Source organism: Chanos chanos, chromosome 4 (genome assembly GCF_902362185.1).
Source record: "Chanos chanos chromosome 4, fChaCha1.1, whole genome shotgun sequence".
In the NCBI taxonomy this organism is placed as follows: Eukaryota; Metazoa; Chordata; class Actinopteri; order Gonorynchiformes; family Chanidae; genus Chanos; species Chanos chanos.
Window position 1 is genome coordinate 53,723,024 of NC_044498.1, and position 16,806 is coordinate 53,739,829.

At 43.5% G+C, this 16,806-nt stretch overlaps 1 protein-coding gene across 2 annotated transcripts in view; it reads right to left on the reverse strand.

Moving 5' to 3' along the window:
* Nucleotides 1-16,806, reverse strand: part of ate1 (arginyltransferase 1) — a 65,903-nt gene that overhangs the window by 2,026 nt on the left and 47,071 nt on the right. For both annotated transcript variants that reach the window (XM_030771490.1, XM_030771491.1), the window contains exon 11: nt 6,161-6,281. In XM_030771490.1, the coding sequence (XP_030627350.1) occupies nt 6,161-6,281 (121 nt within the window). The remainder of the gene's footprint in view (nt 1-6,160; nt 6,282-16,806) is intronic.

Genomic DNA, 16,806 nt, shown 5'->3' on the forward strand with positions numbered 1-16,806 from the left:
CCTTCAGATTCAATACGACATCTGATACAGCACTGTCTAACCCTTCAGATTCAATACCACATCTGATACAGCACTGTCTAACCCTTCAGATTCAACACGACATCTGATACAGCACTGTCTAACCCTTCAGATTCAATACAACACTGTCTAACCCTTCAGATTCAATACGACATCTGATACAACACTGTCTAACCCTTCAGATTCAATACCACATCTGATACAACACTGTCTAACCCTTCAGATTCAACACGACATCTGATACAGCACTGTCTAACCCTTCAGATTCAATACCACACTGTCTAACCCTTCAGATTCAATACGACATCTGATACAACACTGTCTAACCCTTCAGATTCAATACCACAGCTGATACAACACTGTCTAACCCTTCAGATTCAATACGACATCTGATACAACACTGTCTAACCCTTCAGATTCAACGAGACATCTGATACAACACTGTCTAACCCTTCAGATTCAATACCACATCTGATACAGCACTGTCTAACCCCTCAGATTCAACACGACATCTGATACAGCACTGTCTAACCCTTCAGATTCAATACAACACTGTCTAACCCTTCAGATTCAATACCACACTGTCTAACCCTTCAGATTCAACACGACATCTGATACAGCACTGTCTAACCCTTCAGATTCAATACCACACTGTCTAACCCTTCAGATTCAATACCACACTGTCTAACCCTTCAGATTCAATATGACATCTGATACAACACTGTCTAACCCTTCAGATTCAATGCGACATCTGATATAGCACTGTCTAACCCTTCAGATTCAATATGACCACAAACATGCTAGTCTCTGCATCCATAAGTTCTGAATTCTGAGTCTGTTTTGAGTCTGAAATACTAATAGCTGGAAATTATTAAAGAAATTGGGCATTGCTGTTGTTCAATTCTGACAAATTATTAGAAAATGAGGGAAATTTTAGAGAAATTAGGTTTTTGCAATGATGTGAAAGTCTATGACTATTTAAGAAGAAATGTGTTTTAATTCATGATTTAATTCTGGATTAGGGACAATATCAGAAGAGAACAGGATTTCATTTAACAGACAGATGGACAATTCAACAGTCATGACAGAGGCCTATGGACTGGCCAATCAGGGGAGCCTGTCACCGAACTCCTGTTTCAGACAATCCAAACATCCGCTCAGTATATAAACAAGCCACTTCCTCTATGTCCACATTCCCCTATTCTGTCCTTTAATCTGCTCCAGTCTGCTGTTAACTGGTAGCCTTCAGTTTGAAGGGGGTCAGTGTCACCAGATACACAGTGATATGCTCTTCCAAGGCTTTTGGCTTTTAACTTTTGTCTCAAATACAGTTTTTGAATTTAACTAGTCTGAGCCGAGTTCACATCTGCTGTACTCCATAAGAAAGGGATAACTCCTGAAAAGAAAAAAAACCCCAAAACAATAACATAATAACAATAGGTAGAACAATAAACATATTACATATACATACACACACACACACACACACACACACACACACACACAAACACACACATATATTTATATATATATATATATATATATATATATATAACAATAGCATGATAACTACCACACTGTCATAGGGCTTCCCTGTTTATAGACATGCCACACTGTCATAGGGCTTCCCTGTTTATAGACGTGCCACACATGCTTTACAACAAATCTATCCAGCAAAAAAGAATTCAGGATTCAATAATTCCAATTCAGCTCCTGAATTTTAATTCAGTTTGAGGTAGCAAAATGGAAATGGCCCTGGAATTGGACTGAAGAGAAGGAAACAAATGAATTGAGTAAATGAGACAAACATATAACTTCTAATATTTCATTTTTACAACAGTATTGACACTTTTCAAACATATTCAGAACAAGTGCTTTTAATGAGTAATAAAGAGCTACAAATACCTTTAAATGTTTGAAGTTATTTCAATAATCTTGAAAAATAAATATTTATTTATTTTTTTAATAATAAAATCATCATTTTAACCCCAAAGCACATCCATTCATAATCATTCCCATTCATTCATATTCAAAATCCAAATTTCTGAGTTCCAAATTCTGGAGTGAGCACAAGTGTGAGACGAGCTTTTCAGTCAGCTGAACCCTTGGAACTGCTGACAAAACGGAGATACAATTTCTCTGATAGAACAGTTTGGAGTTGAATGGTGTACCACGGGCACTGTAAATTCAAAGTAAGAACTGTGAGTGGCTGAAACATTTACAGTATTTACATAAAAATATTTTCTTACATAAAAATGGTTCGAGATAGTGGCTGATTGTTATTCTGGCTGATAACTGGAGCTGACATCGGTCATTTTTCCAGTCAGTAGGATCATCATTTTATCTTACTGATAAAAACCAAGTCCCTTTTTTGTGTGATACATGTGCTCCTCTGATGCAGAGTTTTAAGTTTTATTGTCATTTACTAGAAAACAATTGTAGACATCATTATCAGCAATGAAATTCTTGGGCTTGGGGCCAGCTCAACTTGCAAGAGTAGCAGTTAAATAACAATAATAATATACTAAAAGAACAATAAAGGTAGATATAGGGGTTCTATAGGGAGATATATAGGGGAAATATTATACACATGTGCATAAATAGAATGTACAGAGCCGTAGAAATATAAATATAGAGGTATAAGAGTAGGAGTATAGAGTGTGTAGTGGGTGATCAGTCCTGAGTGGAACAATCTTAAAGTGCTTGTGCAACAGCATGTGCAGCAGCATAGACGGTTGTGGTGTAGTGCAATATTGAGTTCTTTAGTGCAATGGATGTAGACAGACAGTTATCAGTCCGAGGGTTGAGGGTTGAGGGTTGAGGGTCCGAGCAGTGTCTGCAGGTGTAGTGTCAGTGGTTCAGGAGTCTGACAGCTTCGGGGGAAAAAGCTGTCTCTGAACCTGCTGGTACGGGTCCGGATACTCCTGTACCGTTTGCCGGATGGCAGGAGTGTGAACAGTCTGTGGCTGGGATGGCTGGGGTCAGCGAGGATCCGCTGTGCCTTCCTCCTGCAGCGCTAGCTGTAGAGGTTCTGGATGGCTGGCAGCTCAGTCCTGGTGATGCGCTGCGCTGATCTGACCACCCTCTGCAGAGCTTTGCGGTCATGAGCAGTGCAGCTGCCATACCAGGCCGTGATGCTGCCAGTCAGGATACTCTCAATGGTACACCTGTAGAAGTTAGTGAGTATCCTGGGGTCCATCCCGAACCTTCTCAGTCGTCGGAGGAAGAAGAGCCGCTGTCTTGCTGCTTTCACAAGCACTCCTGTGTGGTGTGATCAGCTTAGATCCTCGCTGATGTTAATCCCCAGGAATCTGAAGCTGCTGACCCTCTCCACATCTGTATCCCCGATGTGGATGGAGGTGTGTCCCTCTCCCTGCAGTCTCCTGTAGTCCACGATCAGCTCCTTGGTCTTGCTAACATTGAGCAGGAGGTTGTTGTCCTGACACCACGATGTCAGGGCTCTCACCTCAGCTCTGTAAGCAGACTCGTCACCATCAGTGATGCAGCCGATGATGGTGGTGTCATCGGCGAACTTGATGACAGTATTGGAGCTTTGTGAGGCCGTGCAGTTGTGGGTGAACAGGGAGAACAGCAGGGGGCTGAGCACACATCCTTGGGGGGCACCAGTGCTGAGTGTTAATGTGGAGGAGGTGACGCTGCCGATCCTTACTGCCTGGGGTCTGTCTGTCAGGAAGTCCATGATCCAGCTGCACAGGGAGGGGCTGATGCGCAGGTCTTGGAGCTTTGAGACGAGTCTGGACGGCACTACGGTATTAAAGGCAGAGCTGTAGTCAATGAACAGCATTCACACATAGGTGTTTTTCTGGTCCAGGTGTGAGAGGGTGGTGTGCAGTGTGAGCGCTATCGCATCATCTGTGGACCTGTTTGGCCTGTAGGCAAACTGGAGTGGGTCCAGTGTGGTGGGCAGGGTGGATGTGATGTGAGTTTTGACCATACGTTCAAAACATTTCATCACGATGGAGGTGAGTGCTATTGGGCGGAAGTCATTAAGGCAACTCACATTTGTTTTCTTTGGGACTGGAATGATGGTGGTCTTCTTGAAGCATAAGGGGACTACAGACTGTTTCAGGGAAAGGTTGAAGATGTTTGTGAAGACATCTGCCAGTTCGTATGTGCATGCTTTGAGAGCGCGGGCCGGGATATTTTCTGGACCAGGAGCTTTACGTGTGTTAACCCTTCTGAAAGATTTACACACGTCTGCCTGAGATAGCTGGAGCGGGCAGTTGTCCTGTTCTAGCAGTAGGACCGGTTTAGTGTTGCTCTCAAAGCGAGCATAGAAGGAATTTAGCTCCTCTGGAAGAGAAACAGACACCTCCCCCATGCTGCAGCCTTTCCCTTTGAAGTCTGTGATGTTCCTTAGTCCACTCCACATGTGCTTGGTGTTAGAGCCACTGTAACATGTCTCCACCTTTTCTCTGTATTGACGTTTTGCCGTTTTTATTGTCTTCCTGAGCACATACCGGGCTTTCCTGTATTCAACTGTGTCACCGGAGTGAAATGCTGCTGTCCGTGCTCTGAGCGCCGAACAAACTTCGCCGTTAACCCACGGCTTTTGATTTGGATATGTTCGTACAGTTTTCTGCGGTATAACGTCATCAATGCATTTGTTTATGTAGCCCGTTACGTGCTCAGTGTACTCGTTGATATTGTTAGACGCGATCCGGAAAACATCCTAGTCCGTGGTGCGGAAGCAGTGCCGCAGGACGGCGTCTGATTGGTCTGTCCAGCGTTGCACTGTGCGCGTCACGGGCTGCTCACGCTTCTGTTTCTGCCTATAGGCTGGCAGCAGCAGGACCGAGGCGTGATCTGATTTGACAAAGGCTGGGCGAGGGAGGGCTTTGTAGGCTTGACTGAACGGAGAGTAAGCATGATCCAAGATGTTTCCACCACGCGTTGGAAATTTCACATGTTGGTGATATTTCGGCAGAACTTTTTTCAGGCTGGCTTTGTTAAAGTCACCAGCCACTATGAAAGCAGCCTCTGGGTGCAGGGTTTCTTGATTCTCGATAGCTCCATACAGTGTATCCAGCGCCCGAGTGGTGTTGGCGTGTGGGGGGATATAAACAGCAGTGAGAAACACCGCTGTAAACTCCCTGGGCGGATAAAAAGGTCTGCATTTGATCATGAGGTATTCAAGATCAGGAGAGCACCCTGTCGATATTGTTGAAACATCCACACACCACCGGTTGTTGACCATGATACAAACACCACCGCTCTTCCCTTTGCCCGACTCCATTGTCCTGTCCTGGCGATAAATGGAGAGACCCCCAGGTAGAATGGCCGAATCGGGGACTAAGGGGTCCAGCCAAGTCTCTGTGAAGACAAAGACGTTGCAGTCTTTTATGTCCCGATGGAAGGCCAGTCTGCTCCTTAGCTCATCCAGTTTGTTGTCCAAGGATTGAACGTTTGCTAGGAGTACGCTAGGGAGCGGGGAACGGTGTTGTCTGTTCCTCAGCCTGACCAGGACTCCGGCTCTTTTACCCCTTCTCCTCCGGCGGCGACGCTTCTGCCCAGGTAGCCAAGGTAACCAAGGTAGATTAAATCCAGCAGAAGGAAAGTCCGATGGTAGCGAACTAGATTGTGGGTTTTGACCGATGTGTAGCAGAGCCTGTCTACCATACGCGATTAGCGCACGACAAGTGGTGAAAAGACTGGAAAATAACACTAAAAGAATAAGAAAAACGCAAAGTTGAGGAGGACGCCGAGCGACAGCGGCCGTCGTCACCGGCGCCATCTTGAGTCAGGTAGACACATAACTCAGAAAAATAAAACAGACAAAACATTTATCATCCAACACAACTAAATGCCTTTTACCCTACAGCTGTATATATTTCATTTTTGATTTCAGAGATCACACACTGGCAGCTACCTGTACTCCAGTCTGGGCCTTCCACAGTGACACACCAGGTCATTCATCAGCCCACATCCCTTCATTAGCCCTCTAGACATGCAGCTGGATTCTTGTATATGATATTAGTCTGGTTGAGGGATCATGTATTTATAAAGGAGCTTCAGTCTGTTCTGACCGGCCTCTCTGAACTTGAATAGAGTGGTGGTTCTTGAGACCTGAGAGGCTGAGATGTTCAAGGCTCACTACTGAACTAGAGTCTCAAAGGGGTACCTGTTTCAGCATCTTGACTGAAGCGTGCATATGCAGACGTCTCAAGGCAGGGGATGCATCTTTCAATGGGCACCCATGCATATGTCTCTGGGCACAGGAGATCTGAAGGTCGATACTGGCCCTAAGAAAGACAGAGGAGACTGTGTTATCACTGCTGAATGCAGAGGAGACTGTGTTATCACTGCTGAATGCACTACCATTAAAACCACTCCAATGTTGAAGACGAGCAAAGACGACAGAAAGTGTGTGTGTGAGTGCGTGTGTGTGTGTGTGTGTGTGTTTCACACAGACCAGGGCAATTACACTGTAAACACACAGATGGTTCCAAAGAGTACAGAGTATGAGCGCTTAGGTCAGTTTTTGGTCAGACATGATAAAGTTGTACTATTGCAACCACAACTCAATCGCGCGGACGCTGGCGCATTTTGGCTGCCGCTCCGTCTCTGAGATTTAAAGTTTTACAGCTTCATCGACGAAATCGACGCTGGTATTTTTCGCTGTTTACTCTCCTACCTGGACTAATACTTTTAAACACTTTTAATCAGTTTATATGGACTACTGTCTCCAGTTCAACTCATCATTCTACCTGCCAATGAAGTTCCCTCTCCCGCAAACTCCAGGACTTCGGGACTGACTCACAGCTTGAAATTTGTCGCCCTGCTGCCGGAGTGGTCCTGGTCTGCCACATCGCTAGCTACTACGATCCCATCCGCTTATCCTACCACGATCTTCCCGTTCTGGTGTGGTCCGTCTGCCAGGCTCGGGTCATCTTTCTCCGCTAGCCACCACCGCACCAGTTGACCTCCATTCCCCGAGTGGGAGTACAAAGCTAATCTGGTAGCCCCTCCAGGCTACTTCTCCTACCCATTGGACTGCTGCTGTCCTGCGACTAACAAGCTGTGGATTTCCCGTGTTTACTGCTGAGCTTCCCCTCTCCTGGATGTCCTTCTCTTGGATAGAAGCTAATTGCCAGCTTGTGCTAGCGCTCTCCAGCTGGACCATGCCGTTACTCTACTCCACCTCTGATCTTCACAACCTCAATAACCACCTGCGTCTGGATTGTATGGACATTCTCAGGGAGACTGGAATACTTCGCCGCGGTCATTCTCTACACAGAGGATCTGGCCGCATGTTTACATATTACGCTTCATCTCCATATTCTATTCCATCCCTATGGTCCTGTCGTGCACCAACTTCCGCATTACATCATCATAACAAACAACATGTGAATCTGGCCAATCTTCGTCCCCTTCCCCCGTCCTCACATCCAACGGCAAAGCAATGGCACCTGAAAATGGCTTTGCTGAACATTCGTTCGCTCAACAAAAAAAGCCTTATCCTGAACGAATTTATAACTGACAATAATCTGGATTTCCTGTCTCACTGAAACCTGGCACAAACCCCTGGACTATTTCTCATTAAACCAAACAACACCAACAGGATTCACTTACACTGACCAACCCCGCACTGATGGGCGGGGAGGTGGTGTTGCTGCTGTATTCAGGGAGGACATCAGAACAACCACCATCTCCACTTCTGTGGCTCGTTCTTTTGAACATATTGCCTTCAAACTCTCAGGCCCCACCTTCTATTCTCCTCCTGGGTGACTTTAATGTCCACATTGATGACACTGACTGTAAATTTGCCACAGAATTCCTGGAACTATTACAATGCTTTAACTTCACACAACATATCAACTTCCCCACTCACAGCCATGGTCACATTTTGGATTTGGTCTGCTCCACTGGACTCCACTGAATTCATCACCTCTCCAGCCTCAACCTTGACGTCTCTGACCACCTGGCAGTCATTTTGGACATCGACATCCCTATCCCCATTCCAAAAGACAAACGAAATATATCCTTCAGAAACCTCAAATCTTTCTCTCCCTCGGCTCTATCTGCTCTTCTTGCTAGTAAACTGTCCACCTCCTCTCCCCCTCTGTCTGATAATCCCTCTGATCTCGTTAACTATTACAACGACATACTCTCCTCCTGTCTTGATCAGATGGCTCCTGTTAAAACCAAAACCGTTTCATTCACACACTCAGCTCCCTGGTACACTCCTGAACTCCACCAAATGAAAACCCGCAAGTGCCAACTCGAGAGACTCTACAAGAAAACTGGCCTCACAGTGCATCTTCAGGCTTATTCAGACTACCTCCAACAATACAAAGAACCTCTCACCATGGCTCGGTCCACCTATTACTCAGACCTCATACACTCTGGCTCCAACAAGCTCAAGGCTCTCTTCTCCACAATAAACAATCTTCTCAAGCCCACTGACAACACTCTCAAAACCTTTACTGTCAATAAGCGTAACTCTTTCCTTTCATTTTTCCAAACTAAAATTGATACCATCTACAATAATCTGACCACCTCCCCTGCCTCCCGGTTCTCTCCTCACTCATCACACTGATCATAAACTCCTCAGTTCTGGTTCAGTCCCCCAAATGCTCAAACTGGCTGCTGTCACCCCCATTCTCAAAAAACCTGGACTCAACCCCGACATCATGTGCAATTTCCGTCCCATCTCCAATCTCCCCTTTCTCTCAGAAATACTGGAACATGTTGTCGCCTCCCAAATCAAAGCCCACCTCAGCTCAAACGACTTATTCGAACCATTTCAATCTGGTTTCCGTTCACAGTACAGCACAGAATCGGCTCTGCTCAAAGTCACCAGTGACCTACTCCTCTCCTCAGACTCTGGCCACCTCAGCATTCTCATCTTCCTCAACCTCACTGCCGCTTTTGACACCATCAACCACACCATTCTTCTTTCCCGTCTGGAATCCCATGTCAACATCACTGGCACTGTCCTCTCCTGGTTAAAGTCATATCTCATAAATAGACAACAGTTCATCAATATTAACAACTGCACCTCCTCCGTAGCCCCTCTGTCCCAAGGCGTCCCCCAGGGTTCAGTGCTTGGTCCTCTCCTATTCATCCTCTACATGCTCCCCCTTGGCAACATCATCCGTCAGCACAGTCTCCACTTCCACTGCTATGCTGATGATGTCCAGCTCTACATTTCCACCAAATCCATCACCACTGCAACTTACTCTAGTCTGACCAACTGTATCACTGAGGTGAAATCCTGGATGCAAGCCAATTTCCTCATGTTAAACTGGGAGAAATCATATATGATCATCATCGGTCCCAAATCCCTCACTAAAAATGCTCACAACGTCTGCCTCACCATCAATAACTCCACATTGTCTCCCTCCCCACACATCTGACACCGCAGAGTCATTTTTGACAGTAACCTCTCTTTTGAACACCATGTTAAGCACATCACCAGAACTGCTTTCTTCCATCTAGAGAACATAGCACGTTCCGTTCATCACTCTCCTTTTCTGCTACAGAAACTCTGATCCATGCTTTCATTACATCCAGGATTGACTACTGCAACAGCATTCTTCACGGCTCATCAACCAAAGTCCTAAATAAACTTCAATACATCCAGAACTCTGCTGCTCGCCTGCTCTCTCACTCCCGTTCCTGTGATCACATCACCCCAGTCCTTCAGAAACTCCACTGGCTTCCTGTCCCTCAATGGATCCAATTCAAAGTTCTCCTTTTCACCTTCAAAGCCCTCCATAACCAGGCCCCCTCCTATTGCACGACCTGCTCCATCTCCACGCTCCTTCTCGAAGCCTCCGTTCCTCTGATGCAAAACTCAGTCTGTACCATGCAGGACCAAGCATCAGACCTGGGGCGATAGAGCCATCTCCATTGCGGCCCCCTCCCTCTGGAACTCCCTCCCCCAATACATCCGTGACTGCACTGAACTATCATTATTCAAATCCCTCCTTAAAACCCACATCTTTCGAACTGCTTTTAATCTATGATTAACACTGCGTCTTATACCCTTTTATTGCACTGATTTTACGACTTTTTAGTCAAGTGCCTCAGACTCTTATTTCTTATTTTATTGTTTCTTATGTTCTCTTATTATTTTTCTTATGATTCTTTTACTGATTATTTTATGCTTCTTAAGCATCTTTTGAGTATCATGAAAAGCGCTCCACAAATAAAATGTATTATTATTATTATTATTATTATTATTATTATTATTATTATTGTTGTTGTTGTTGCAAACAGGATTCATCTGTCAGTAGCCTACTCTGCAAAATATGCACAGTGTTTTCACAAGCAAGATGCCAGGACAATAAGGAATATACCAGGAGAATCAAGAGGCGTGTTCCTATGTTCCCTAATAAAATAAATGCATGGCTCTCCATATCTGCAAACCGAAGTGGAGGCGGCCTTTAAAGGGCCCCATTCCACAATGAAAGTATCAGTAATGGGCATTTACTTTGTCCACAACAACATGAAGAGACCATTCGCTTGACAGGGGAACCAGTCATCTCCATTCCTATGACAAACAGAAGAATGTGTGTGTCTGATATCAGAGGCAGTAAGAGCTGTCATTAAAAAATTCCTTGTTTTTTTCATCTGATGTAACAAAGTATCACCACTGGAGGTTATATTATCTCTACATTTAAGCACACATTGCAGGGAAGATCATCACAATTTGTTGAATTCAAATATCTGAAAGAATATTAACTTATGAAGTGATATATCCAAATATTTTCACAATGTTTTCATCTGTTGAGATTCAATTTAATATCCATTCAAAGACAAAGGCAGGTGCAGGTAACTGCAGAAGTGTGAAACGTATGAAAACGCAGGAACCAGCTTATTTTGATTGTTGAGGTTACAGAAAGAGTCTCAGTGTCTCAGAGAGAGGACAGAGTGACAGGACATAATTGGCAGGAGCCTCAGTGATGAAAACTGTTAAACTTGCTGATATGCTGAGGTACCCGTAACAGTAAGGAAGAATTTGACTTTCGACTTCTGCTTCAGGAAAATGTTAGAAGCCTCAGTTTTGGAAACCTTTCCTGGCATCTGCTCCTGTCTCCTACTTGGAGTAAAATATGTTTAGCTATGTTCTCAATACTTCTAATTCAATTTGTGATAAGTGTAAGTTGAACACTAGGCTGACAGACAAGATTGGTGAGCTAGAAGGGCATATCTTATAGTATACATACACCTGAGTTTAGAGAATAGGAGACATCTTTAGTCAATTTGGTTCCAGATACTTCAGAAGCTAGTTGGGGAATCACTAGTCATTCCCCAACTTCATCTCCTGCAGTAGGGCTTTCACAGCAAGGCAATTGGGTGACAATTAAGTGACATAGTCATAAACCTAACCTGCACTGGCTCTGCCAGTCCCATATCATGTTGCGGGCAGGTTCTCCCCACTCAGTGACTGACCCACTGAGAGACTTATTGAAAGAGCTGTAGTAACTGGTGATTCTATTTTCAAAAAAACATGAAGATAGCAACATCATCAAGAGTAATTCAATGTATGCAGGATGAACACGCAAATAAGGACAAAGGGTACTTAAAAATGCTGAACAAAAGTAATCAGAAATGTTCTAGGATTGTCGTAATATTGGAATATTATATAGGTGCGTAACTTGGCAAAAAAAGTTTTAATCTGCTCTTGAATAGGCTTCACATAAGCTGGAATAGGGATTGCAAGTGACTAAACTGGAGGTGTTTCATAAAGCTTGGAAGCCCTTTAGAATACAAACAAGCCCTCGCTGTATCTAGGTTGTAATATCTGTCTGATCTGATTGAAAACAATAAGTACAACCTTAGATCCTTGTACAATATAGTTTCAAAGATAGACAGAGAATACAATACACAAAAAGATTGAAACTGCTAAATTTGTATTGGGCCTTATATTGGCCTATAGCTAAACTAAGCAGGCCATGAGTGTCAGACTATGCTACCCAGATCCACCCGTCACCAATCCAGTGCCCTGACCAACCAAGGACAGTTGCTATTGCAGTGAGAGGGGTGGTGCCCTGCTGGCTTCCCACCTATGAACACTGCCAACTGTATCTGTGTGGATGCCTGGCCAAACCGAAAGCGCGGTTACCAGTGTCTCTCTGAACTCGCAACACCCTCTTGAAATCTATAGTGTTGCGAATATCTATTGACACCCATCTCAATTTACTTTCTTATATTCAATTTCAAATACATCCGTGATTGGTTATCTAGCTTGAACCAAAATACTTAATACCATCACATGATTGTTTATTCGCCAAGTCCAAATTGCAAAAGAGGCCCAAAGAATCATGTTTATTCCATCTCACATTACTTCAGGTCCATTTCTAAACAGGGGAGGCCAGAGTTATTTTCATTTTACTTAGACTTAGGGGAGGCCTGTCACACAGCGTGACCCTCTCACTGATTTTCATGAACCCCATGGAGATACTGCAATGACATTAGCAAACATAAGGATACACATTTAAAAACAACAAGGACTTGCTATACCCTGCTCTATGTACTTTCACTTAATGCTTCACTTAATGATATGAACCATTCAGACCCCAACCAACTCCTTGACATTACTGTTAAATAAAAGGCAGAACTGATCCAGACAAGCAGCCTCAAATACAAGTGGTTCTGTCCAGTGGAACCATCAGGTCAGTTTACAGAGCCAAGCAGTGAAAAAGAACATTCATCACCCTTTTTTGGTTCCCTCTTTTCTGCAGTTCCTTTCTTGCCTTCTGTCTGATACTTAATGAATCAGATCCATCTTTCACATGGGCACTAATGCGTAAACATTCTGTCTGTCCAGGCTGCCTGTTAGGGCTATGGGGCAGACACTGCTGAATGACATGTGTAAACCAATTTTCACACAAACGTGTAAGATGGGGAGTTGGAAATGGACACAGACTTATCATTGAAAAAAAAAAAATGTAAACACCATGTCCATCTCATTCTTCACAAAACATAGAGACATCCCCAATCATAGCCCCGTGATTTGTGAAGAACAGCTCAGTGAGATTTTTATACGTAGCGAGATTGTTTAAACACACAGGGTCCAACAGGACTTCTCACCTCACTCAACACGTCACAGAGGGAAAAGTTCCAATACATAAAGCCGGTGTTCACCCACTTTGGACAGACAGATCAACAGACACAGACACACACTTACACACACACACTTACACACACACACTCTCTTTTTTCTCTTTTCTGCCCAGCTCAGCTGCATGTCAGTGGCTCTGTGGATGACAGCTTAATGATGAGAAAATATTTGTACAGGATCACATTTCAGCAGAGCAGCATTTTTACAGGCCCAGGATTTCCAGACTCTTTTTTATCTCTCCATCACTCCTGGTGTTTATTCATAGTCAGTTTATGCCCAGAGAGGGTCTTTATTGCTGGGAACTTAAGCCGTGAAAAGCATGTCAGCCGAGGATCATGTTCATTCTGCTGCATGTGTCTCGATTTTAGTACCAACATACCTGTTTTTGCTAAGTAACCTAAAATGGCATATTAACTACACAAAAATCTTGTTTAAGTGTAATGTAACAGTGCACTCATGTGTATGGTCTGCCACTGATAAACATGATTACTTTGTACAGTTTCATAAGATAATGAGGTAAGAAGTCAAGGGCAGAGACATCTTTACACCCTTCCGTTGTGTTGGCTGCTTGTGATTAGCATTATAATTACTGCTTCCGTGACATTGGCTGCTGTAAAGTCAGAATATCACCTTGGTGATCCGCAAACTTGCTTCTATGAGGACGGGCGTGAAGACTTTGAAGTGTGTATAATGTGAAAATATCACTGGGACATCACGAGATGTTATTGTGACAACAGGACCACACTGAAGCCCCCTCTCATAACCATGACCAACATTTCTCTGGAGTCATTTTGACTCTAGGCCTCCATTTGTTTTTTATTATTAGGAATGAAAGTTTCAGAGTGTGTGTGAGAACTAATCTAACTCTTTTTAGTATTTGATGTTATTAACATTCACAGATCCTTTTTATTTTAGGTTCCTTTTGTGTAACATTCGATCAGTTAGTCTAACCACTCTGAGCCAGTCAGAGGAGGATGGGCTTCCCCACTTGAGTCTTGGTTCCTCTTCTTCTCTCAGTCTAAAGGCGGTTTTCTTTGCCACTGTCACCCTGGGCTTGCTCACTGGGGCTATCAGGTCTGGCAGCTTTGTGAAAAAACGTTGCTTTAACTTCCGGAGCTCTGGTGCTGCACTTGAATCAGAGTCAATCCCATTCTAAAGCATTAAAAAAAAAAAAAAAAAAAAACTACTGCATGCCTCCGTTTTCTTGTTCTCTCTTTTCTTTTATCTTCACTTCCCTGCCCCAACACTGGGGTCTCCATTCTGAGGTCTACAAGGTTCCAGTCCTAAGCATCTGCTCCCAGAATGAGGCCTATATACTTCTGCCCCTCCTGTCAGGACCTGCTGCAGGCCCCTGTTCTGAGCCACCTGTGATGCTCTTCAACCTGACTATGAACCAAGAACAACCTGTCCTTTATAGCCACACCAAATTCTCAGGTTTAACCATAGCAAAGCTAACCACTCTCAGCCACTATATGGCTGGTCTTAAAGACAGACTTACTGATATGAACACTGCTTGGTTATCAAATTAATCTATATCTGATGCCACCTAGAGCTCCAAGAACTTTGTATTTGAACTCTTTATATTATAAATAAATCACTGTACACACTTCATGCTATAAATAATTGTATAGACCATTGAATCTGTTTATCATAGACTAATTCTACACTGTGTCATTCTATTTCTTTTTTTTTTTTGTCATTCTATTTCCGAAAGAGAAGACATGAAAAAGCTTGTTGGCATGGACATGGCATTTGATGATTCATTAGGAGTGTGGATGAGATGTGCTTCTGTCCAGCAGGCTTGTTTACCACCAAGAGATCACGCTATGTCCACACTTCAAGACATTTTTTGTAAACTCAGAGTGGTGTGAAGGCTCCAGAAAACTCAGCAAACTAAACTAAACTAAAGCAAACTAGACTAAAACAAAGGTCATCTAAATTTCCGCTTATTTGAAGTGAGTTGAGACATCCACAGGGCTGATGAGTAACAGCTCAGAGCACTCCTTTGAACTGAGGGATGGCGTGAATACAAAGCTGTTACATGCCTCTACATGTTCCATAAGTAGTCTGTGTTTTTTGTTTTGATTCAAGATTCAACACATTTTATTTTTATTTTTGTGTGTGTGTGTGTGTGTGTGTGTGTGTGTGTGTGTGCGTGCGTGTGTGCGTGTGTGTGTGCATGTGCTCATTTTAAATTCGGGTAGATTAGGCGTTGGCCAGTGAACTGCAGGCCCACCATAGTATTATCATTACTATATTATATTATTGAACTGCAGGCCCATCCTGGTCAGCTGCTACTGATCCCATGTGGTTCGCCTGGTTATCTATTCTCTTAGGTACTATAAGCAGTAGCGCTGCGTGTCTTTTCCTACATAAATGGCATTTTATGCCTCTTGTGTTTACTTATGACCAGTATCTCTGTGTCGGGTCAAGTTTTATTTGTCACATACACAAGGTCAAGACAATGGTAGTGAACTGGAAAAACAGACATAAGACAAAGTATTGGCACACAGTCATGGGAGCCTGAATGCAGGCGTCCGTCGCAGGGAGAGCGCCATCCTGTTACCGGTCAGTGTGTCAACCTCAGGTTACTTTAATTCAGAGAGTTGTTTTGTCAGAACAAAAGCAAAACTGTCTTCACCTTTTCCCTTGATTCCTCCCACCTCTTCTCCTATTCTTCACGTCAAATTACAAGTGCACAAGCCTATTTTTACAACATTCAGATTTGTGTTTGTTAACCCTCTTTTTTAATGTTTATCTCATGTAATGTTTTGTATTGTGCTGTTTGGTACTACACTTGTAATGGTAATATGCTTTGCATTGTACAGTAAATCAATATAATCATACATAAATTAATTTAAATAAGTAATATCCCGAACTCACCGCTGTTACCAATCCCACTGCTTCCGCAATGGCCCCAGAAAATGAATGGTAGTCAAAAAAATCGCTTGTGTGCGAGTCAGGTGTCAAACACACAAACACACCTTGAGATGACAGCTGTGGTTGATACATTTTGTAACTTTAGAACAATAGCCTATACATGCATTTCACAAAATACTGATAAACACAAATGGACTGATGACCTGTCAGGCCACTTTTGATGGTGCCAGACCACAACATGAACTGATGACTTGTCAGACCACTTTTGATGGTGCCAGACCACAACATGAACTGATGACCTGTTAGACCACTTTTGATGGTGCCAGACCACAACATGAACTTTGCAGAAATAATGAAGTGCACACAAACAAACACAGGACAGGCTGAGACCCAACATAACTATGGGTGCTTAGGTACTTCTCAGCCTGCAGTACAGCGCGCACTGTGTCCCTACATTCGTTTACGGGCTTGGTTATCCTCCTGCCTCTGATGCTCACAACGTTTATTTTTGTTATGAAATTTATTAGGTTACACCTGGTATATGGTGAGGCCCTCCCCCACCGTTCAGAACAGATGCCTGATAATCAGTGTAACATCATCCTTACGTTGATTTACAAACATTACTGAAAAATATATTGCTTTTTTACAATCAACATCATTGTTATGAGAGGCAACACATAATTTCATGCAAGGTTTGGCATTTATTTTTGCATACATTTAAAGGATGGGTGGATAGATGCCCACGTGAACTTAAAAGCAGAGTATGGGACAGTGCAACACACAGGCTGAGTGGAGAAGCAGCAATGACAAAACTA